The following is a 25,703-nucleotide window of genomic DNA, read 5'->3' as shown; positions in this document are numbered from 1 at the left end:
AGGTCAAGTATGTTGGAGCTCTCTCCAAGGCGGTCAGGGATACGGGTAGGGTGCTGTACAAGCTGCTCTTGGTCATTAAGGATAGAAAAGATGTAGGCTTGTTCACCAGGTGGATCCATGAAAGGAGAGGAGAGCCAAAGGTGGTGGTGAACATTGAAATCTCCAAGAATGGAGATTCCAGAGAAAGGAGAAATGGATAGAATGTGTTCCATCGTAGAAGTAAGATAGTCGAAGAATTTTTGATAGTCAGTAGAATTAGGGGATAAGTAAACAGCACAGATATATTTAGTCAGAGAATGACAGGAAAGCCGAAGCCAGAGTGTGGAGAATTCAGAAGAATCAAGTTCAGGAACACGAGAGCAAGATAAGTCGTTGCGTATATATACACAACAGCCACCTTTGGCTTTGAAATGAGTATAGAGAAAGTAGGAGGATACAGAAAAGGGTTTGCTGTCAGTTGCCTCAGACAGCTGAGTCTCCATTAGAAAAAGAAGGTGAGGTTTAGAGGAGGAGAGGTGGTGCTCAACAGAGCGAAAGTTAGAGGAAAGGCCGCGAATGTTGCAGAAATGAAGAAGAAGAGAGTCAGACCGTGGTTCCAGGCACCTTGAGTCGTCACCGGGAGACGGGCAGATGGTGGGGGCATTTATGGTCCCCCCCCCCCTGGGGACTCCGAGGCTTGATATGAATGGTATAGTAGGGAATGTGAAGGTGGATGGAGTAGTTGGTGAGTAGGGTGTGCCTGCTGAGATTTTTTTTTTTTTTTTTCTTACAAATAACAGAACGGAGGAAGGAAAAACAAATGAGTAAAAAAAAACAATCCATACACCAGATTACTGGCATCCTCCGTTCATAAAATATCTGTAACAATTAGACTTGAACAGCTGTGGGTTGAAATTTGGAGGGAAACAACTCTGGGGAAGCGAGTTCCAGAGAGATTCAGTTCGGGGAATGAAAGAATTCTGATAGGCAGAAGTTCTGCAATATGGCTGAGTGACATTCCAGCCATGAGCGCTACCAGATGCCCATGTAGCACAAGGGAAGGCATGGAGAGGTGGCACCATGGATGCAACTTCGTCTGAGCATTTGCCAAAAAAAATCTGTAAAATAATGCACGGGAGGCAACATTTCTTCTTACTTGCAGGGGAGGTACTTTATATGTAATAGCAGGGTTGTTAATGATTCTAACAGCTTTGTTATGAATTTTGTCTAGTTGTCTTAATGCAACCTCTCCACAACCATTCCACAAGGGTGAGCAATATTCAAGCTGAGAGCGCACATGACTTATAAATTATAGCTAACTACTCATCGGCGAAGAAGTTGTGGACTCTGTACAATAATCCAAGTTTCTTTGAGGCGGTTTTAGCAAGTGATCTGGCATGAGAGGTCCAGTTGAGGGCACTGTTAAGTGAGATGCCAAGAATTTCAATACTTTTGGAGATGGGAATATTAGAAGCACTGAAGGTAATGTACGAATCTGGCAATATATGTCTATTAGTAAACTGTATATATTTAGTTTTACTAGCATTAAAAGAGACAAGGTTGTTTTGTCCCCATTCACTGATCGTAGATAGATCTTGATTTATGGAGATGGCTGTACTGAGTTGAGAGGTAGAGATATTAGACTTTGTAGATGGATGTCTGAGAGTGAATGAACTATGTAGTGTTGAGTCATCTGCATATGAGTGAATGGGATTGTGAGTGACAGATAAGAGATCATTAATATGAACCAGAAATAGGGTTGGCGCCAGAACTGATCCCTGCGGCACGCCGACGTTAACTGAGTGGAAATTGGAATATACATCATCTACTTTCACTCTTATTTTCCTGTCACTAAGATATGAAGAAATCAAAGGAACAAAAGACGTTAGTCCATAGCAGGGGAATTTGGACAGCAGGGAACGGTGCCATACTCTGTCGAAAGCTTTAAAGATATCAAGAGCTACTGCATACGTTTCTCCAAAAAGATCAATTGATTGATGGATGGTATGAGTTAAGAGACTGAGCATGTCAATGGTGGATCTTTCGTGGCAAAAACCATATTGTCTATCAATAATTAAGTTGTTGGATTCAAGATGTTTAACAATGTGCTTATTAATTAAAGTTTCAAATACCTTACCAAGAGAAGATGTGACAGCTATTGGTCTGTAATCGGAGGGGTCAGACGAACTTCCTTTCTTCGGAATTGGGTGGATATTGGCTTCTTTCCATGAATTTGGGAATAAAGAAGTACTGTACGTATGCATAGTCTGAATAATTTAGCTAGGACAGAGGCAAGTTCAAGGGAACACTTTCAAAACAATTGGCAGAATTCCATCTGGGCCTGGAGCTTTGTTGGTAGGTAAATTGTCTAGGATGGATTTTACGTATCTTGTCTGTATTTTAAGTGAGGCAATTTCGGGAGAATCAAGTTCCAGTACTGGGACATTCTGGCTGGTATCGTCTATGGTAGAGTTTCTGGCAAAGGTACTGGCAAAGATATCTGCTTTCCCAAGTGGGTCATTTGTAATGTAGCCATCTGAAGATTTTAGTGGGGGAATGGAAGATGACTTGTTAAAGTTATTATTGAAAGAATTAAGAGTTGACCAGAATATTCTATTGTCATTAGGGTTGTTAAGTAGTTTTGATGCTTCTGAAGAAAGTTTGATTTAGATAGATTTAATACAGCTTTTGCATGATTTCTAGCAATTTTAAATTGGGAGAGTGATTCAGATGTTTTTTATTTTAAGTAAGAGTTATATGCTAATGACCTTTGGGCTGTTGCTCTGGTACAGTTACCATAAAACCATTTTGGAGAGTTTGATCTTTTAGTGAACTGTTGACTTGGTATGAATAAATCCATACCAGCTAGTATTAAGTCGCAAATGTGGGACTGGGTAGAATTGGGATCACTAGAAAAGAAAGACTGCCATGGAATGTCAGCAAGATAATTTCTAAATCCATCCCAGTCTGCCCTATCAAAGTGCCATCGGGTCACCCTGACAGGTTCAGAACGGGAAGGTGTGGGAGGGTTAAATAATGAGGCTTTGATGAGATTGTGGTCAGAGGATCCAAGTGGTGACAGTAACTCTATCCTGTATAGATCTGGATTATCTGTCAAGATGAGAAAGGCAGTGCGTTAGTGGACATTTGTGCCTGGAGGGGGTTGATGATAGCCAATACCCTCTTCAGGCACAAAATGATTCACAGGTATACATGGTGAGTGATAAGAAGGGTGGGTGGTGAACTGAATGAAAGGAAGACAATGATTGATTATGTGTGTGTGGATGAAAGGATGCAAAGGTGTGTAATGGATGCAAGAGCTTACAAAGGCTGGGGGAGTGGACACTCTGACCACTACTTGGTGGTGGCCAGAATCAAGATCCAAGTAAAATGGAGAAATAGAAGAAGGGAAGGACGGGAGGAAGGAGTAGTTGCAAGGAGAGTGGAAAGGTTACAAGAGGATGAGAAAAAGGCAGAATATAAGAGAGAAGTGGAGGAACGTTTGGGTAAATATGAATTGGAGCAGATGGGGGACATGGAAGGTGTGTGCAGGATATTCACAGAAGAAATATGTGCAGCATGTGATGTAGTGAGTGGGGTGAAGAGAAGACGGAGGGGGGTGCAAGGAACAGCGTGGAGGAATGAAGAGGTGAGACAGGCTGTGGCACAAAAGAAGAAAGCATACAATGAATGGATGAGAAACAGGGGTGTGGAACAAGTTGAAAGGTGGAAGAAAGAGTTATATATAGAAAGGAAGAGAGAGTAAGAAGAGAGTTAATGAGGAATTTGGAAGGAATTTTAGTGTAAAATGAAGGGACTGTAACAAAATGGTCTGGAAGGAGGTGAAGAGTGTAAAACAGGGTGGCAGTGAAGTTAGTAGGGGAGTGAAAGATAAAAATGGTAGATTACTAGTGGAGAAGGGAGAAAAAGTGAGCACATGGAGAGAACAGTTTAAGAAATTGTTGAACATAGAGGATGGAAGTAATGTGTGTATAAGTGGCTGGGGAATGGCTGGGAGAAGGAGGGAGGTGAGAAGACAAGAAGAAATCAGTAGGACTGAAGCTGTGGAAGCAATGAAGAAAGTCAAATTGGGGAAAGCCCCAGGAATGGAGTGTGTAGTTAAATGCTGAAGCATGGGGGAGAGATAGTAGTAGACTGGATGTGGAAGACGTGCAGATTGTCCTGGGAGGAAGGTAGAGTCCCAGAGGATTAGAAGTCAGGTATAATTATTCCCCTGTACAAAGGAAAACGGGAAAAAGAAGTGTGTGGTAATAATAGGGGCATTTGTCTTCTTTGTGTAATAGGAAAATTGTATGGTAGGATACTTGTTGACAAAGTTAGGGAAAGAACAGAGAAATTAGTTGGAGAAGAACAGGGAGGTTTTAGGAAGGGAAGAGGATGTGTAGATCAGATATTCATTCTTAGATCTTTAGTGGAAAAGTTTCTAGAGAAGGGAAAGAAGTTGTATGCAGCATTCATGGATTTGGAGAAAGCATATGACAGGGTGGATAGACAAGGATTGTGGAAAGTAATTAAGAATATATGGAGTAGATGGGAAGTTGTTGAATGCTGTGAAGAGTATGTATGATGGTGCTAAGGCTGCAGTGCATGTGGATGGTGAACTGAGTGAATTTTTCACTTTAAAGGTTGGGTTGAAACAGGAATGTGTCATGTCTCCATGGTTGTTCAATCTGTACATGGATGGGGTAATAAAAAAGGTACAAGGTAGGGCAGTGGATGATGAAGTGCCCCTGGTGAGAGAGGGTAGTGTTTGGAAACTCCCTGTACTGTTGTTTGCTGATGTTACTGTGTTGTTGGATGAAGACAAAGAGGAGCTGCAAGGCTTGGTGGATGAGTTTGGGAGAGTGTGTAGGACATGGAATCTATAGGTGAATGCAGGGAAGAGCAAAGTGATGGTCTTTGAGAGAGGTGAAGTCAGTGAATGTACAGTGAGGTTGGATGGTGAGGAAATGGAAAATGTGAGTACGTTTAAGTACTTGGGGAGTGTGATGAGTAAGGATGGAAGTTTGGAGGGTGAAGTGCTTGAAAGGGTACAACAAGGAAGAAAGGTTGCTGGTTCCTTGAAAGCAGTGATAAGAAACAGTTAAGTGAGAATGGAAGTAAAAAAGTTACAACATGAGTATTGTGATACCAACTCTAACATATGGAAGAGAAGCTTGGACGTTGTTGGAAGGACACAAGTCAAGAGTGAGAGCAGTGGAAACGAGTTATTTAAGAGGAGCCTGTGAAGTCACATGGAGAGACAGGCTGACAAATGATGATATAAAGAAGCATTGTGATGTGGATGTGGATGTGATAAGAAGCGTTAGGAGGAACACACTGAGGTGGTTTGGCCATGTGATGAGAATGAAGGGTGAGAGACTGATGAGGAGAGTGTATGTGAGTGAGATGGAGGGTGGGAGAGGGAGGGGGAGGCCGAGGATGAGATGGAGGGATGGAGTGGAGAGGTATTTGAGAGGGGGGGGGAGTTCCGACTCAGTGATGTTTCAAATATGGCTGCGGAACAAATGAGCACCGCGTTCCGAGGGTTGTAGCCAACAAAATAGCGTTAAACACGAGAGAGGTGTCCGCTAATGATGAAAGGGGGGTATTTTAGCAATCTCCGCTAAACTTGCGATTCACTTGACTCGCATTATGCTGAACTCGGGTACCCACTGGATATTCTCATTGGGTAAATGTGGTGCACTTCACTGCTTTTCTCTCAGGCATTTTACTCAGAAAGTATAGGTCACACAAAAAATCCAAAGAAAGCATGAACAAGCTGATGATATTTTATGCATACTTTTGTAAAGCAAAAGTCCCTTTGTGTGCAAATTATTTTGGGAAAAGTTTCGAAACACAAACATACTCAGCTTACAAGCACGATCTTCAGTACTGTTACCGCGCCCAGCCCATCCTAACTTTTCAAAATTCATTTTCTCAATAACAATAAGGGTTATAACAATTTCTATTATATCATGGGCTTCCTTAACCTTTGGGCTACAAAACGGTAAATAATTTATATGTATGTTTGTTACGGTCTCAATAATAACATACAAAATGATAGATCAGACACTTTTTAAGTGATTTTTTTTAGTTTTTTCAATTTACTCGAAAACCTCATCCTTCTGCCTTCAGGTGACTTTACACTCCTTCTTCTGTCTTTCTTTCCTTCATTCTTTCCTCTTCCTTCTGCCTGTGGGTGACTCTACACTGAGTGACAAGCCAAATGGTTTCCTGTATGTCAGGAAACCATTTACTACACTGAGTGGTAATCATATAACCAAATTTTGGTGCCTGGTGGTTTAGTAGGTAATTACGGCACTCCAGTCAGATTGAGCCGGTGAAGGTTTATATCCAAGGGGTGGTTGGGGTTTACTACTCACGTAATGCCACTGAGGGATGAGTGAGGCTGGTCACTCTCATCTTAAATGTCAGGACCAACTTGCCAAGTCCCGGGCACCTATGCTCCTCGTAGGTCAACATAGGATTGGATGATGATGATGATGATGATGATGACTATTGGGTGCATCAAATTGCCCTGGTGCTCATCAGAAAGCTCATGAAATTCTGCATATAGACATGTACTTTGCAACAGCACGTCCTGGGAAAAATTTTGTGCAGTGATGTTGGGAAGTTATTAGAGCTCTTAAATAAGGTTTATTCTCACTTCATTTCTGTACATTTATTCATCTGTTTTGTGTGTGTGTGTGTGTGTGTGTGTGTGTGTGTGTGTGTGTGTGTGTGTGTGTGTGTTTGTTTATCTTACAGTATAAACATCAGCGAAGATGATGGGTTACTATTTATAACAGTACAGTAATCCCTTTAAGACCCGGACGCCCAAGTCCTGGACATTTGGGGTTGGGTTAAAAAAAAAAAAAAAAAAAAAAAAAAAAGTGCTCATCCCTACTCTAAATTTGCCATGCAGTGACCAACAGCTGTGTTTTGGTGCGTAGTTCTGGTGACATCCGCTAGAGCGCCCCTGCATCCTCCTCACTTCCCGCCTACCTACCGTCATGACTGCACGCTTGTTGCCATGGCTGCCCACGTGCTTTCTTTTGTGGTGACAGCTAATAAACTGCAATACCTCACTACTAGACCACATGGGAATTTACATTGTTGTGCAGTGTTAAGAAATCAGAATTCAGAATGCAAAAGATTAAGTGCAGAGTGCAACACTGACGTGCTCCAACTGGTGTGGCACAAGTAAGAACAGAATGTGCAGTGTTAAACAATTATAATTCACAGTGCAAAGGATTAAGTGCAGCACGACACTGGATTACTGTATGTGCTTCAAGAGCACTTTCACCACTGTCAGAGCCTTTGGGGAGGCAGGTTAATCTTCGTGATGGCCACAGACGTGTTGTAAGTACTCTGTACACTGCTAAATAAATTCCATACTCACTTCTAATTCCTCCTTCTCTGGTTCCTTTTCATTTTTATTATGGTTTCTGTCCCTTAATTGTGTGAATAGGGTCTTAAATAGGCGCTGTTCATGTCCGGTAGGGAGTTATTTAGATGGCTTTCAAAGTTAGGTTGGGTTGGGGTCTGTAAATTCTTGTGCAGGGGCATTTTTCCCAAGTCCTGGACAAAACCAAGTCCCGGACATGCCTTTGGCTCTATTACGTCGGATCTTGGAGGGATTACTGTATAAGCATTTTCCGAGGGCAAATTTGGCCTTGGAATTTTTTTTCTTTCCATGTGAGCGGAGGCAGCCTAATTGGAGTTTTGATTTTGCACCTGGCCCGGAAACTTATTGGAAACTTATGGTGCGTGAAAGGGTTAACTACTCTGAAAAGATAACGTCTTCCTCAATATATTCTTCCTGATCCAAGATGGTTTTATTTCACTTAGGATAAGGTTTACCTTGGGTTCAGTATGCTATTAAAAAGGGGAAATGAAGCAGACAAAAAAAAAAGAGGCAAAAAGATGAACACAGTAAGTCCTTGTTGTTATGCTAATGACGTGATCCAACAATATCACACCTTTTCTAAACAACTGGAACTATAATTACTAGGAAATAGGCAAATCAGCATATAGATACACTAAGAATGGAAGTATATTCAACTGTTTTCTAAAAACTATTGTGAATTTTCGAAAGGTGTGGGGAGGGGGGCAATATATTACAGTAATCCCTCTAATATCCGAACGCCCAATATCCGAACATCCCCACTAACCGGACATAATCCTCCTGGGATCCAGTATTCCCAAAAAAAAAAAAAAAAAAAAAAAAAAAAAAAAAAAATCTGACTTTTTTCCCTCCCGTAAATTGAACTTCCCACCTGGCGCCGAACAGCTGTTACACCATGGTCCCTTCACCCCTCCCTTCCTCCCCCTCCCCTCTCCCCTGTCAGGGTTGCCATTTGGTATTTTTCATTACCAAGTGTGGGCCAATTTGGTAATGAAAAATTCGTTTGGTAATGAATCAGAATAATGCATTACCAAATGGATTTTTCACATGTATGAGGATACACAGGATGGAGATGGTGGATTGTTTGCTCTCTCTGATTAATCTGCTACCCTACATAGCGTGAAAATAATCAACATGGTGTTAATTATAAGGAGAGTGATTACATGTATTTCCACCTGTATATATAATTAGTGAAGAATATATGCTAGCTTTACGAATTTGGTAAGGAAAAGTTAAATTTGGTAATGAAAGTTGAGGAGATTGGTAATGTGGCTGCTGTGATCTGGCAACTCTGTTACCCCATCAACATCAACAGTCACAGTCTAACTCTGATCAAGAGCAGATGCTTATAGCAGTGCAAGCCACAGGTGCTTGTTTTTTTAGAATAAACAGTGAATAAACTGCAATACCTCGCCACCAAAATACACAGGAATTTACAGTGTTGTGCAGTGTTAAGAAATTAGAATTCAGAGTGCAGAGGATTAACTGTGGACTGCAAACTGGCGGTTCAAACCAGTCCAGGTGCAGGGGACTTGTAAGTACCCAGAATGTTTATTATTGTATAAACTCACCTCTACAACCTCATTTTATGGTTCTTTTGCATTTATTTCAGTCATTTATGTGCCTTATTGGTGTGATTTGGGTCTTAAATAGGTGCAATGCATGTCCAGAGGGAGTTGTATAGGTGTTTTTCTGAGTTAGGGTCCATAAGTACAAGTCCATGAGCTGGGGCCCAATATCCGGACAGGACCACTGTCCGGACATGCCTATGGCTCTATTACGTCGGATATTGGAGGGATTACTGTGTGTGAATTTTCTGTAATGATGGTGGCTTACCTGTCTCCAGCAACTCTTGACAATACTTCTCATGGAACCAAGGAATGTTTTCCTCTGGATGGTCCAGACACACAGCACGGTTTAACTCCATCACCAGATGACGCACTTGTAGTGGGTATGTAGCCTGAAGACGGGACTAAGTTACTACAGAATGTACCGTGCTAACCAAAATAGAAACTACAAGAGGTGCAGACAAATAGGCTTCTGAGGAGAAGCCAGGATTCTGTGTAACTGACTGACGTGTCAATGAGTGTGATCCATTTCAATGGGCACGATGACAGCTCTCTCACATTCATACTTTATCCTTCTTTGGTTGTGAATCCTAACTCACCAATCGTATGTGGGAAACGGTCAGGATAATGATAATGATAATAGCTAAGCACCATGGGTTTCATCACTTTCTTCATGACTACAGTATCTCCTAGTATTGCATGTAAGATGAAATAAATTCTCAAGGCTACTTTACATAGTTATATTGCTTTTTCTAACACCTTCCTCCTCATCCTCTACCTCTATCTACCTATATTCTCTCTCTCTCTCTCTCTGTCAACAAGTATTATATCCTACCATATATCTTTTTCATTACGGACATCAACTACCCCTATGACTGCCACACACTTCACTTTCCCCTTATACAAGGAAATTAACCAATACAGTAGTATTATCATACCAGTACATGCATTCAACAGAACACCGATCTCTCATTCTGACTGGGAAACAGCTCCTGGATTTCTTATACAGTAAGTCCTCATTACATCAATAATGTGTTCCATCAGGCACAACTTTTTCTGACAACTGATTCTGTAAACTTTGAAACTGGCAAATCATCTTTGTGGGTAGCAATAGTACTTGAATAGGCAATTTCTCTTTAGCAAATTGTCTGCTAGGCTGCAAGAATTGATACAGTTTGTGACTCAGTGTAGACTCATCTGCAGGCTGCAATACATCAAGTGAGCAGATGGTGGGCACTTCCACGTACCGCTACAACATTTAAATAAATAACAAAATATTACCTTCAGCGTCACCATCACCATCTTCAACTCTTTTTTTAATTCCTGCCTAAAGAAGAAGTGACGTAGGATCAAGAGAAATGGAAAAGAGAAAGCATTAAAGTGGGAGATCTATGAAGAGCATAGTAAGTTATTGTTGGTGCTGTGCTATCCCAGTCTGTCTGATAGAGCAGACTCATCAACTGAAGGCAAGCAACTGTTCCTGTAGAGCCATCCTGTGCAGATGAACCCATGTTCCCTTGTGGATGACAGTGCCTTGCCTCAGCAAAACATGAGGATTAGTGTGGAGGTTTGGTTCCTGTGTGGATGCCGCATTTGTGTCGCTCCACCCAGTCAACAGGGGCACCATAGCAGCCTCCGTATAACCCCAATGTTTGACTGTATGGTTACTGCCCAGTACTGTAAATGGTTTCCTGAGTTTAAAGAAACCACTTGGCTTGTCATTTTGTGTAGAGCAACCTGAAGTGAAAGAAGAGTAATAAACAGTGACAAGACAGAAGGGAGAAATATACATAAAAGGACGAGCAACACAGGAAAAGTATTACAGAAATGAAGGGGGATGAGGCAGCACTACATGAAGTAAGTGGATGATGGGCACCCTCACCTACCACCAGCATACAAAGTGAAATACTGTACCTAGAAACTTCCTTTAATAAAAAAATATATACTGTATATCTGAACAAGTATCTGGTAATGAGAATGTGGTCATCCTCACTATACATGGCTGAACTAAGCAGCCTAACCCTGACCCTTTTTTGCTTCTGAGGGGACAATACAAGGATTGGATGATGATGATGATGATTATACCATTACTGATAATGATTAATATTATACTATTACTGATAATGACAATGATGATGATGATGATGATGATGATGTATGATTATAGTATTACTGATGATGATGATGATTACACTATCACTCCTTACCTTTGAGTAACACTGTGATATTTCCTGATCCAGCTGGTCCATGAAGGACAGGTTGAAAATATCATGAATTAAGTTAGGCGGGAGGCTGCCAAACATGTTCAGTGCCAGACATGTCTGCAGAATGTGGAAACCATTCATGAAGTGGCCATCCCTGCAAGGTCATAACAAATTTAACACACTTTTCATACATAATTTCCATTAAATCAATCTCTTAATACAAAACAATACAGAATGACTAAAGATATGTATGTGTGAATGAGGTGGAGCAGGAAAGGGGGAGGGGGATACCAAGGATGCGAGGATGGAGTTAAGAGAGAGAAGGGAATGTGGGCTGGAGGGAACCAAATGGCAGAGGACTGGGAAATGTGGAGATGATTTGTTTGTAGCCAACCCTTACGGGATTATGGTATCTAGCAGTGGATAGACATATAGACCTGTAAATGATGTTCTTTTTACAACAGCAATCCCAAATGTTTATTAACTACAGTACTACAAACCAGACACTTTTCACAAACACTTATTTACTTAATACTCAAGACAGTACTGTATTACGTAAGTCAAAAATGACAATTAGGTGCAGAGGGTGAGAGGTGTAAACATCAGGGGTAGGGTTGCAAGAGGCAGACCAAAAAAGACCCAACATGAGGTCATACAGTGTGACCTCAGGGATAAAGGACTGAACAGGGAGGCTGCCAAAGATCAAGCAGCATGGACAGTCACCATTAAGTGACCATGGCCAATGCATGCAAGCATGTTGGAGCCTTTATAAATGATACATTATGATACAAACTAAGTTAGTTGTACAGGCAGTCCTCTATTTACAAATTTAACTGGCTCATGGAGCTTCTTCATAAGTTAACTGTGTTCTTCAGTCCAGTTTAACTTTTGCAGGTGCACTGAAATCATTAACATTCCAGTCAGCCTCACTTTTGTCTAAGTACAATTCATGTACAAAGACACAGGAACTTCATCCTCATTTTCTTCAGTATCATGTAATACACACACACACACACACACACACACACACACACACACACACACACACACACACACACACACACACACACACACACACACACACACACACACACACACATGCACACACACACACACACACACACAGATTATGTGTAACATGCACACACATACTACCAGATATACAAACAACTTCTTTCCCTTCTCTAGAAACTTTTCCACTAAAGATCTAAGAATGAATATCTGATTTACACAACCTCTTCCCTTCCTAAAACCTCCCTGTTCTTCTCCAACTAATTTTCCTTTTTCTTTCTCTAACTCTGTCAATAAGTATCTTACCATACACTTATCCTATTATACTAAGAAGATAAATGCCCCTATGATTACCACACACTTCTTTTTCCCCTTTTCCTTTGTACATGGGAATAATTATACCTAACTTCTAATCTTCCGGGACTCTACCTTCCTCCCAGGCCAATCTGCACATCTTCCACATCCATTCTACAGTACTACTATCTCTCCCCCATGCTTCAGCATTTCACCACACACTCCATCAATTCCTGGGGCTTTCCCCACTTTAACTTTCTTCATTGCTGCCACAACTTCTATCCTACTGATTTCTCCTGTCTTCTCATCTCCCTCCTTCTCCCAGCCATTCCCCAGCCACTTATACTCGCATCAGAAATCAGAATAATTTCAGTTTAAAAATGTGATTCTGTAACAAACTTTGAGAAATTTGGTAAGGAGTGAGGACAACTTTACAGTGGCAATGATTGGTTAGGGGGAGACCTACTGTACGAACCATTAATTATCATGAATAATATGAGTAGTAAGCAGAACAACAACATACAATAATAAGAATGTCGGAAATTACCAAATTACAGCTAAAAGCCATTCAGCACAATGATGACTGGTTTTATTCCTTTTACCACTCACAACTGTATTCAGCTTCAAAGACCTTCAGTGTTGAGCATGTCAGATGTGAGAATTGCTCCAGAACAATTTTTTTTTTATTTTTTCATTCTGGCAAACAGCAGACAATTTAAATCAGTTTAAGTGAATGCATTTGAAGAACACGAAATGAAGTATATAAGTGGGAGAACTTATCATGCCTGGTGAAATGGGCAATATGATTCACACATCATTCAAACCCCTGAATCCTGGCTTCACCTTATGTGCCTAACCATATGCACAAATTTTTACTTTTTTTTCATACAAATATACTTCACATACACCTGTTAGATGATCATTCCATTGACTAGTAAGTTAAAACAGAGGTACAAAACCTATGTCAAGAGTTTTTCCAAACATATTTCATCCAACCATCTCTATTCCAACAATTCTCTAGCTTCCTTAACTTCCATTTCTCACACTCACTGCACATTTTATTTTTTTCTGATACATCAATACACTCTTACTGTATTGCTCCATCAGGGTCATGGGAGCCCAGAGAGAGGCTCTCATGCCAGACATTATGACAAGAATGACAAGTCACTTTTCCCTAAGTAGAATTAACTGGGAAATAAACCCCAGCCAACCCTTGGATTCAACTCTTTACTGATCCTTTCCACACCACCCAAGTCCCCAACCCCTCCCATTCCACCCCAATCTAATACACCCCAACCCTTATCTCCAACACAACCTTCTCCTGCCCCTTTCCCTCCCCCCCACCCCCCCCGTGCTGCAGCACCCAACAGACATCGAACACACAACATAAACATTCTTCTAATGAACATAGATGGCATAATCACAATAAAACAAGAACTCACACAATTCATCAAATAACAAAACATGCACACTGCCATCTTACAAGAAACAAAACTATGCAGAACACAAACAAAACACTTACACTTTATAATTTCACCACCACTGGACAAGACCAGGCCAATGGTGGTGGTGGTGGACTCATCACCCTGGTACACCAATCCATCAACTTTTCAGATGCCAGTGCACACACAAAATCACTTCTCCCCCCCAAATGGCATCACAAGAGAAATAGAGTCAATTAAAATATGCACTGGTAACAAATCACACATAACAATCACCAATGCATACATTCCCCCCCTAATCGTCCCCAACAGTACCATACAATAACTCTCCTCAAATACACCACATCACTAACATTCCCATCATCATCCTGGGTGGTGATTTCAATGCCAAGGTGTCAGCCTGGCAGGTCAACAACACTGACACAGACAGAGGGCTGGTACTACAATACCAAGCAGACAATCTTTTCATCCTCAACAATCTCCATCAACATACCGATATCCCAAATCAGCCCTCTTCCTCCCATCATCCCCAGACATTACTTTTTGCTCCCCAAACCTCGACCCCACAACATCCTGGAGAGTGGTCAAAACCCTTGGCTCTGACCACCTCCCAATCATCATCAATACCAAAACCATTCCATCATCCCAGCTGGCCACAGACACACATACACTAATAATAAGAAAGCCAACCGGGAGGCCTTCACAACAGAAACAAAACAACACTTTGAAACATTAAATAGTACATCCATCACATACATCAACACTGTTATGCACATTTTCAATACAATTATTCAAAATGCAGACAAAAGGCACATCCCCAGAGGAAACAGAAAGAGATGCAACCCAAACTTCACACCAGAAATTCAAGGCCTCATCAGTCATGCAACACACTACAATGCTCCCCAACACTCCATACACAAGCCACTGTACAACAACTCAACACTCAAATAAACAATAAAAGAATAATTATCTCCAAACACTTAATCACAAAACAAACACAGCAAACTCTACAAAACACTAAACAGCATCACACTCTCCAACAGCAACGCAACACAATCACACATTTCCATCATAACAACATACACCATACCCTCAAAGAAACAACAAGCAAACATTCTCAGCAATCACATTTCACACGTCAGCCATCTAAACCCCCATCGCGACGATCGACGCGTCATCCAACACAAGAGACAGTTCCCCACAGACCCAGACTTCACACCTGTCACTTACAACTAGGTGAAGCACATCATTAGCAACCTTAAGCACTCATCTGCCTGTGGCCCAGACAACATAAGCAACATACATCTTAAACATCTTGGACCACATGGCATACAAGGACTCATCAACATATCAAACTACGGCTACTCACACAACTTACCATCTGGAAGCATGGCACTATCATCACTATCTCCAAACCCAACAAAAACCCCACATTGCCTTCCTCACACCGCCACATCACACTCCTCTATACCCCCTCCAAAGTCACTGCATGACTGGTATTACAACTAGTTACACCTCATATCCCTCTAGCCCTGCACAACATGGTTTCATGCCACTACACTTCACAAACACTCTTCTTACAAACCTTACACAAAGAGTTTTTGATGGCATCAATAAAGCTAGGCCACCACATAGAACACTCCTAGTCACACCTGACATAGCAAAGCTTTTGATGCCATCCCCGTCATTACCTCACAAACAAAACATTCAACGCAAACATGCACAGTAACACAAAAAGATTTTTTTTTTTCTTAATGCAAGGAAGAGGGAATCAAAGGCTGAGCCTGCAAGACAGTTCCTTCCAAGGAAAAACAAAAACAATACAAAAGAGAGCCAAATTCAAGATCCATTCATTTCAAGATGCCTAGACACACTGTCTGAAAGACTGGAGATCATAGGAGATAGGAAATACAGACACAGGGAGATAGTTCCAGAGTTGACCTGTTGCATAAATGAAGGTCTGGGATTAATGGTTAATTCCTGCATTAGAGAGTTGGACAGAAAAGGGACGAGAGTTTGTTGCTAGACGGGTGCTACACACCTGTTGTGGAGGTGGAAGGATGCAAGCAGACAGTTCAGACGAGCAGTGACGATTAAAATAGCGATAGAAAAGAGATAAAAAAGCAACAGTGTGGTGAAGAGAGAGAGGTTGAAGGGAGCCAGTAAAGGGAGGAGAGTTGATGAGACGAAAAGCCTTTGACTCCACCCTATTGAAATGAGCTGTATGTGGGGAGCCTCCCCACACGAGAGTTGTACTCCACACAGGGGTGAATAAAACCCGTGTATAATGTCAACAACTGTGCAGGGGTAAAGAAGGCACAAAGTCGGCTTAGCACTCCTAATCTCTTGGAATCAGATTTTACAAGTGATGCAAGATGATCTTCCAATGATGTCCCGAAGGAAACCCCAAGCATGTTCAAAAATGATGCAGGATTGAGCTGGACATTATTAACCCTTAGTAGGTACTGCTGTGGAAGATTCTGACGGGTTGATAAGTGTAAAAACTGAGTCTTTGATGCATTAAATACAAGATTATTTTTACCCCAGTCAGAGATACGAGCCAAGTCAGACATTAGGTGTGCCATAGCCTCATCCCTTGTTTGTTGAAGTAACTGCTGAGATGGACGTTGTGGAAACCAAATGGAAAGATGAAGGGTGGAATCATCAGCATACATGTGGATAGAGTTAGATGTACAGCTTTGTAGATCACTGACAAATAAAAGAAAGAGAGTTGGTGATAGAAAGAGCCCTGAGGAACACCACTGTTGATAGATCTAGGAGAAGAACGATGGCCATCTACAACAGCAGCTATAGAAAGACCAGAAAGGAGGCTATAGATAAAGGCACAGACAGAAGGATAGAAACTGTAAGAGGACAGTTTGGGAATTAAATATTCATGCCAGACTCTATCAAAAGCCTTTGAGACGTCAAGTGCAATGGCAAAGCTTTCACCATAGTCCCGAAAGGAGGATGACCAGGAGTCTGAAAGGTAGGTGAGGAGCTCGCCAGTGGAGAATCCCCGATGGAACCCATACTGACGATCAGAAAGAAGGTTGTGATAGGAAAGATGCTATAAAATTTTTCTGTTAAGAATTGACTCGAAAACTTCTGAGACACAGGATGTTAAAGCAACTGGAAGATAGTCAGAGGGTTGGGAATGGTCACCCTTCTTTGGGACTGGCTGAATGAGAGCAAACTTCCAGCAAGAAGGAAAGGTACAAGCTGATAGACAAAGACGAAAGAGTTTACCTTGGCAGGGTGTAAGCACAGAAGCACAGTTCTTGAGGACAACAGGAGGGACTCCATCAGGCCCATATGTCTTGTTAGTATTGAGGCCACTGATGGCAGAAAATAAATCAGCTGAAGAAAATTTAATGTCTGCCATGAGGAAGTCAGATGGAGGAAGAACACTAGAATCGTCTAAGGTGGAATTGGAGGAGAAAGTCTGAGCGAAGAGGTCTGTTTTATCAGTAGAAGAAATAGCCACAGAGCCATCAGAATAGAAATGAGGAGGGAGGGATGATGAGGTAAAGTTGTTAGAAAGGTTTTTGGCAAGGTGCCAGAAGAAGCGGGAAGAATTCAAGTTGGAGAGTTGAGAGCATTTGGTATGGATGAAATTATTTTTAGCAGAGCGAAGAGCAGACTTAGTACGATTCCGGGCAGAAAAATAAAAATGATGTGATTCAAGGGTGGGCTGGCTCTTGTACCTTTTATAGGCCCTCTCCTTGTTGCGGACAGCATCAGATCAAGAGAGTGATTAAACCAAGGCTTTCTTGCATTAGTCAAAGGATATGAGAAAATAACCTTTGCAATGCGTAAGGCACACTCAGATGGCTCCCCGCCATGGAAGCAATAATCATTCCAGGGAAAATAAAAAAAGTACCGCCTGAGGGCCTCCCAATCTGCAATTCCAAAGTGCCACAGATGAAGTTTCTTTGGAGGGTCCACAGGCCATACTGGAGCGATAGGACAGATTAAGGTAATGAGGTTATGATTGGAGGAGCCCAACAGAGAGAAAAGCTTAACAATGTAAGCAGAAGGATTAGATGTGAGAAAGAGGTTAAATATGTTGAAGCTCTCTTCAAGGTGGTCAGGGATACGGGTAGGGTGCTGTACAAGCTGCTCTAGGTCATTAAGGATAGAAAAGATGTAGCCTTGATCAACAGGTGGATCAGTGAAAGGAGAGGAGAGCCAAATGTGGTGGTGAACATTGAAATCTCCTAGAATGGAGATTTCAGAGAAACAAGAAATGGATAGAATGTGTTCCATCATAGAAGTAAGACAGTCGAAGAATTTTTGATAGTAGAATTAGGAGATAAGTAAACAACGCAGATATATTTAGTCAGAGAATGACAGGAAAGCTGAAACCAGAGAGCAGAGAATTCAGAAGAATCAAGTTCAGGGACATGAGAGCAAGACAGGTCATTGCTTACACGTACAGTCATTACTCATTTTACGATGTTTCGGTTCACAATAATTTGCTACAACGATGATAGGAAAGTTTCACCCCAAAATCCGATTTACGATAAATTTCCTACCATAACAATTCTGCCATCGTGAAGCGCCAGGCACACGCAAGGTGACCGTCACTTGTCTCAGGCAAGATGGAGGCCCAGGGGTGCAGCGCATTGTTATGGTTCAGGTCCCGCCATCCCTTCAAAGCCCTGTCTTTTCAACTTGTTCATCTGTGCCCCCCTGTTATCATCCTCTCTCAGCCAAACATCATACTACATTAGACATCGTGTAGCACCAGGCCACCTTTACGCAAGTGTGATTACTGTACTGTGTTATGTTGTTGCAAGGATTTACTGTACGTGAGTAACTCTGCCTGTACTGGTGTGATAGTGTTTCTTTTGGTGGATGTGGAGTGACGTGGAGGGACAGGTTGACGAATGAAGAAGTGAAGGAACGTTGTGGGGTAGATGTGGAGGTGGTTGAAAAGATTAGGAGAAATACACTGAGGTGGTTTGGACATGTGGAGAGAATGGAGAATGAAAGACTGACTAAGAGGGTGTATGTAGGTGAGGTGGAGGGAGGGAGAGGGAGGGGCAGACCGAGGATGAGGTGGAGGGATGGAGTTGAGAGGTATATGAGGGAGGGGGGGGTGAGTTGGGGGGAGGGAAGTCAAATGGTGGGTGACAGAGTGACTTGGAGGCGTTTTGTCTGCGGCCACCCTTTGCGGGATTAGGGCGTCGGGCTATAGATAGATAGATAGATAGATAGATTACTTACAGTACTGTGGATTTGTGTGCCCAGTGGTAAGGTCAGTGCCAATGTAGGCCCCAGTGCCAATGTAGGCCCCAGTGCCAATGTAGGCCCCAGTGCCAATGTAGGCCCCAATGCTATGGTTGGTGCAGGTATGGGCCGCAGTGCTCAGGTTAGTGCAGGTATGGGCTGGATTCCCCCCCCCCTAACTTGTTCCTGTCTGACTCAGAGGCTGACCACTAGTGCCTGTAAGCACAGGCTGTCCATCAGACTCAGGAGGGACAACTTGGAGATGACTTGGACCAACACAGGAAGGAATGAAGGTGGGTTGTCATTTATGGTTCAGTCTTGGTTAGGTGACTTTGGGAAGTTGAGTTGATGAAACCCCCCATTTATAATGGGTTTCAATCTCCCAATTTAGGATAAAATCGGTATATGATGAGGTATGACCTGACGTAACCCCATCGTAAAACAAGTAATGACTGTACACAACAGCCACCTTTGGCTTTGAAATGAGTACTGTATAGAGAAAGTAGGAGGATACAGAAAAGGGTTTGCTGTCAGTTGCCTCAGACAGCTGAGTCTCTGTTCAGAAGAGAAGGTGAGGTTTAGAGGAGGAGAGGTGATGTTCACCAAACTATTTAGCAGGCAGATGTGCACATGTAACATTTGCCAGTCAGTCATCGAACACCAGAAACTTCGCAAACGGTGTCCCCCAAGGATCTGTTTTGTCCCCTACTCACTTTCACCTATACATTCACGACATACCCACATCCCACACACCACAAATACGCAGAGCTTCCTATGTGGACGACATAACACATGTGCACACCAAAATAGAAACAAAGCCGCACACATCCTCCAACCTTTCCTTCACACACTATACGAATGGTTCACCACATACTCAAAATAACCCTAGCCAAATCTACACTGACCCTTCTCACAAACTGGACAGCAGAGCACAGTCACATTCCATGATTCCATACGTCACCATACACAACACTCCCCTACCCCACACACACACAAACACACACACACACACACACACACACACACACACACACACACACACATCCAAAATCCCTGGTATAACATAAAATAAGTCTATGTCATTTAAACAACACAACACAAATATTAAAGTAACATTAGTGCCAAGGCTCAACACCTTAGGGTCACCTGCCCATACAGCATTTGGACACAACAAAGAAACCACCACCACAGTATGGAAACAATATTTACGTTCAGTCATGAAAAATGCAAACCCTGCTTGGGCTTCTAACCTCACTAAAACACACTACAACACCCTACAGACCACACTGAACAAGGCCCTATATATAATAAAAGGCTGCACAGCTACTACACCCTTAGACCACCTACGCCAAGAAACCAAAGTCCTCAAGTCAAGGATCATCTAGACATGAGAGGTACACAAATTCTTGCCACAGCCTCCACAAACCCACACCATCCACTACACTACATGGCAGCACATCCACACACACCAAGGAACATCAAAACAACACCCAGCACATGATATCATACACAAATACTGTCATCTCTCCCCCCTCGCCAGCCTCAAACCAGGTTCCACCAGTATATCCATACTCAAATTACTTGCCACTCCATTCACTCACTTAACCCTTATCCACCAGGGGTTTCCAGCCGTTGCCCACTCCTCTTTACGGGGGATATCCTAGATTTTGGGAAAAATACCCTTACTTCAAACTCTAATATCTGCCAAACTATAACAGCTAGAGAAAAAAATAAAAATACATGAGACTCACCAACTATTCCTCTTTCAAATGAAGGTATCCTGAGGTCTCCAGGTGATCCCATCGATGAGTAAGGATAAGTTGAAGTCAGCTGGTTTTACAAGTTTGGCGGGCTGGCTCCGAGCAAGCGCCACTGACTGTGACCTTGGCAGTGCTGGCAGCACGACAGGAGTGGTGATAGTAACACTGCCTGGGCGTCCTTGGTTGGAATGTGGGAAATTCCATCGATCCTCGACTCTTCCTTACTCCTCGTCGTAAGGGTGAGTCATCATCCTATCCAAGTGGCTCCCCAAAGGGTTTTCCGTCCGTTTCATAGTGCCACTATGCCCCGTAGGTGTGTGGGAAAAAAAATAGCTCTTTGTTTTTCTGTACTCACTTCTTGCATAAATTATAATAATTTCCCTCTAGTATGACACTCATAATTGCACTTGACATCACGATTACAGGTAACTGCACTTTGACAAGTAAATGCTGTGGCTGTTTCACACAGTATGGTTGAGTATGAGGTAATTACTTGTACTGTACAGTAATTCAGACTGATTTGTACTAATGAAGGGAATCGTGAAAATCTTACAAATGTTATACACAGTCAATCAATCAATCATTTCCTGCAGCACCCCACGGGATGCATAGGGCCTCGATGAACTCTCTCCACCAATATTTGTCTCTTGCCATCTCCTTCAGGTCCCACCAACACTCCTCTCCTGCTTCTCTTTTCATTGTCCTCAACCAGGTTTCCCTTGGCCTACCTCTGCCTCTTCTTCCTCTAGCAGTTCACTCTGGCACATCCAGTATTATACTGTCTCCTTTTCTATATATGTGCCCCAGCCATTTCCAGCAAGACAGTCTCACATATTCATCACCTGATTCCACTCTCGTACTATCCCATACTCTTTCATTTGTAACTCTGTCTTGCCACTTTACCCCAAGAATCCTTCTCTGTATTTTATTCTCAAATCCTAATACTTTCTGATCTGTTGCAATTGTACTGTACTCATGCTCATAAATTAAAATTGGTCTAACCATGGACTTGTAAATTTTTACTTAGTATGTACCAAGAGCATATTATTATTCCAAACAGATTTCAACATTTCAACAGCTCACCACGCCTGTCTAATCCTCTCCTCAATTTCATAGTTTAATGACCTATTAGATGATACAATCGTTCCCTGATATTTAAAATTTTCTACATTCTTCACCACATTACTTCCAATTACACAATCAATTTGGTTCTCCACATTCATATTAATAATTTCAGTCTTTCCACAATTTATTACCAATCCCACTTTTTCTCCTTCCTTCACCAGACAATCAAGCATCCTCTGCATCTCGTAAATACTTCCGCAAATCAGTATAATATCATCAGCATTGTCCAAATCCATCAGCCTCTTATTTTCTTTCTAGTTAATTCCTGCAGCTATGCTCCTTATAGCCTTTCTCATAACATAATCCACAACCAAAACAAACAGCAAAGGCGAAAGAACTCCTTGAATCACTCCTGACCTAACGTCAAATGGATCACTCAAAGAACCACCCACCATTTCCTTACAAAGAGTACCTTCATGCAGGCTTCTAATAATACTTACAAACTTTTCTGGTATACCATAGAATCTCATAATTTTCAACACAGCTCCATGTGAAACACTATGAAATGCCTTTTATAAATTCACAAAACACATACTAATTGGCACTTTCATTTCATTAGCTTGTTGCATTAGATGCCTTACAATAAAATCTGATCATTACAACCTCAATCCTGTCTAAATCCCACTTGTTCTTCTCTTTCTGAAGTAAAAAGACTCGTTAGACGTGATAAGAGGGGGCTATATGATGAAAAGGCAACAGAGGCAGAAATTAAGTAAAAATGATGGTTAGAGCACAAGAGCAGGATATCAGGCCATACAGGAGTTAATGGGAACTGAAAAGAGAAGGAAGGAAATACCTGTACAAGACAGAAATGGTAACTTGTTGACTAAAGATTTGGATATAAAAGGAATGTGGAAAGAGCATTTTGAAGCTGTTCTAAATTGACCAATCCCAGCAGAAGAGGGCATTTTGCCAGCTGAGAGAGATTTGTGGATAGAAACTGGGGATATAACCTTGGAAGAGGTAGCAAAATCTATAAAGGTATTAAAGAATTTTAAGGCCCCAGGAAAGGATGGAATATTTCCTAAAATGCTTAAGGTGGAAAATGATGAGGTGATGAATGTGCTTTTAAAACTTTTTAATGTGACCTGGGATAATGGTGGAATTCCAGAAGAGTGGAAAAATGGAGTGATTATAAAAATACCAAAAAAGGAAGATTTAAGTGTGTGTTGAAATTGGAGGGGGATAACTTTGACACCTGTAGTTGTAAAAGTCTTTTCCAATATCTTGTTGAACAGAATTGAGCCAGTAATTAATAAAAATGTTATATACAACTTACATTATTTGTACTTCATATCACAAATACGCTTATGCTTACATATTCAGCACTATTTTCCTGAGTAGCGAGTGAAAAAATTTAATTTCAGTCAACAGGGTAATTTTCTTTCTGGTCCGCTCAGAAGTGGTTTTCTTTCATGTAACAGGTAGGCTAACTCAAGGTATTTCCAATAATTTTTTCACCAATAACCAATAAACAGTAACACTTATTGCACTGCACTTGTAGAACTTATTATAAAATAATCATAGCACTTACTAGAAATCACTTATAATATCTAACATTTCACTTATAAAAAACACACACTTGTGCATACCTGTATACTATTTACACTTTTCCATACACCTGCTCAGTAATCACACTCAGAGTGATACTCACAAAATCATTTAGGGCATGGGGGACCTTGCACTCTGCACACTGGTAGGCTGTCTCTTTTCATGCTGGGGACGGCATTTGGTCGTCTTACAGATGTGGCACCTCCTGTATGCCTGATGACTTGCTGTGGTAGGGCCAATCTCCTCCAGCCTGTGCCACCAGAAATACTTGGCACAGCTTAGCCTGTCCGCTGTATGTGCTGTCCCCCACCTGGCACCTGGCACCTGTGCAGTTGAATATTCTTCAAGGAGTTCACATGCAAGCTCTCTCTCAAACTCTCGTAGAAAGAGAGGTTTCCTGACGAGCTCCTTAAACAGTATGAAACTGTTCAGGATGACGATATTAAGAAGGTGTAAAAACGCCTTCTTGTACCACCTGCAGGACTTAAGTAGGCAATCAACCTCACCAATTTGCACATCCGATTTATCAACAAGCCGCATGTTGATGTTATAATTGTTGACAGTATCTGGCTTCAACACAGGTTCCCTGGTCCTGTAGTCTGTTTTTCCCATTTCCTCAAACACACCCTTGTGTACTATTGACAAAATGTTAACCCGTCTCTTGTCATGCCAGAGAAGGGCCAACACGTTGCTATATTTCTTGGTAAGAAGGGCTCCTTTCTCAGTATTTGCTGGGAATACAGGGCAATTCTTTCTGTTTGCCCAAACAGTTCCACAAGACCCAGTACCATGTTCAAGCACATACTTGGTAAATGCCAGGGCAGTATAATAATTGGTGTACAGAATGTGGTGCCTGTTGAAATACCTTTCCATCAGCACTTTCACGACTGATGCCAAGAAACCGTGAGGATCATCACTAAGTATATCAACATCTGTTGCCGAATTAGCTAAATCACTTCAAGTACATATCCAGTTTTGCAATCGCAAAGGACAAAGAATTTCAGCCCAGGGCAGTGATGATGGACGGCACATGCTGAATAAACGCCAACCTGCCCCCGAATTACATCAGCGACTCGTCAATTACCACTTTCTGAAACAGACGAAAAACACTGGAAAATGACTCCTTGAGTAATTTTCCACAACCTGTCATTCGGTGCAGGCCCATAATTTCTATTGAAATGGAGGAAACTTAGGACAGCCAGGTACCTGTCATGGGCCATTACTTACCGAAGACTGGTGTGCCCACGAGTTCATCTACTGGCCAATAGTCATGGAGCACATGTTTTCTTGAGTGCACCATCAACATGGTAAGGGCTAGCCACACAAACAACTCCCCCACCACCATGGGTTGCCAGTCCCTCATGTGCGTGCTTTCGCTGGCAGCCATGTCTAGCCACCGCACACACATAGCCTGGTGGAAATTTATTTCTTCCACCAGGTATTGCATAATTGCAGTAGTAAATATCGCCATGAAAATACTGCTAATAGTCCAGGGCCTGGAGGGAAGCTCATCCTCCTGAACACCTGCTCCTTCCATGTCAAACACTGGCACAGATGGCTCAAATCCTGTTCCATCCTCCCACACAAAGATATTCACTCTACCGACACCTGGTAAAGCAGGCTGTTTGCCACGTGCAGCACATTTTTTTCTGCAAGTGTGCACACCCGCATACATGCCCACATGCATGCCGATAGGCAGGGGGTAAGGGGGAAGGAGAGGGAAAGGTGTGGGAGGTGGGGAATTAAGAGGGTGATGACTCACCTGACACGGGCCTTCCCTAGGGAGATATTTTGCTGCTGAGAAACACCACATGGGGCCCGTGTGGAAAATTCCATTCCTGAAGGGCCCAGTTGTGGTGGTAACCCCCTTGAAGTACTTGGCTAAGGTGAAGGTGCATGTCTGAGGGAGAGACATTGGTGACCAGGCGGCGAGGGTGACACTGAGACAGTTCGTTGGCGTTTATTTCGCAGATGACTGCCAACTCCACGCTCACCTGCCCGGTGTGCTAGGTCATCTACGTCCTCCTCTCAGTGGACTCATTACTGTCGAAAGCCCTGCCCTCCTCCTGCAGGAGTTTGAGAGCCTTCTCAGGCATCTGAGATCTGGGAGGGGTTGGAGGGCG

General features: G+C 42.2%; 1 protein-coding gene across 1 annotated transcript in view; it reads right to left on the bottom strand.

The window, feature by feature from the left end:
* Positions 1-25,703, bottom strand: part of LOC145416714 (FAST kinase domain-containing protein 1, mitochondrial) — a 233,868-nt gene that overhangs the window by 194,873 nt on the left and 13,292 nt on the right. The window contains exons 6-7 of the mRNA XM_080285647.1: positions 11,166-11,316; positions 9,227-9,350 (exon numbers count right to left, since the gene is read on the bottom strand). Coding sequence (XP_080141773.1) covers positions 9,227-9,350; positions 11,166-11,316 — 275 coding nt within the window. The remainder of the gene's footprint in view (positions 1-9,226; positions 9,351-11,165; positions 11,317-25,703) is intronic.

The sequence above is a fragment of the Coenobita brevimanus genome, chromosome 107 (genome assembly GCF_032717465.1).
Source record: "Coenobita brevimanus isolate Jiangsu-jjx chromosome 107, ASM3271746v2, whole genome shotgun sequence".
In the NCBI taxonomy this organism is placed as follows: domain Eukaryota; kingdom Metazoa; phylum Arthropoda; class Malacostraca; order Decapoda; family Coenobitidae; genus Coenobita; species Coenobita brevimanus.
The sequence above is the reverse complement of the archived record's forward strand: the minus strand, read 5'-3'. Positions and strand labels throughout refer to the sequence as shown.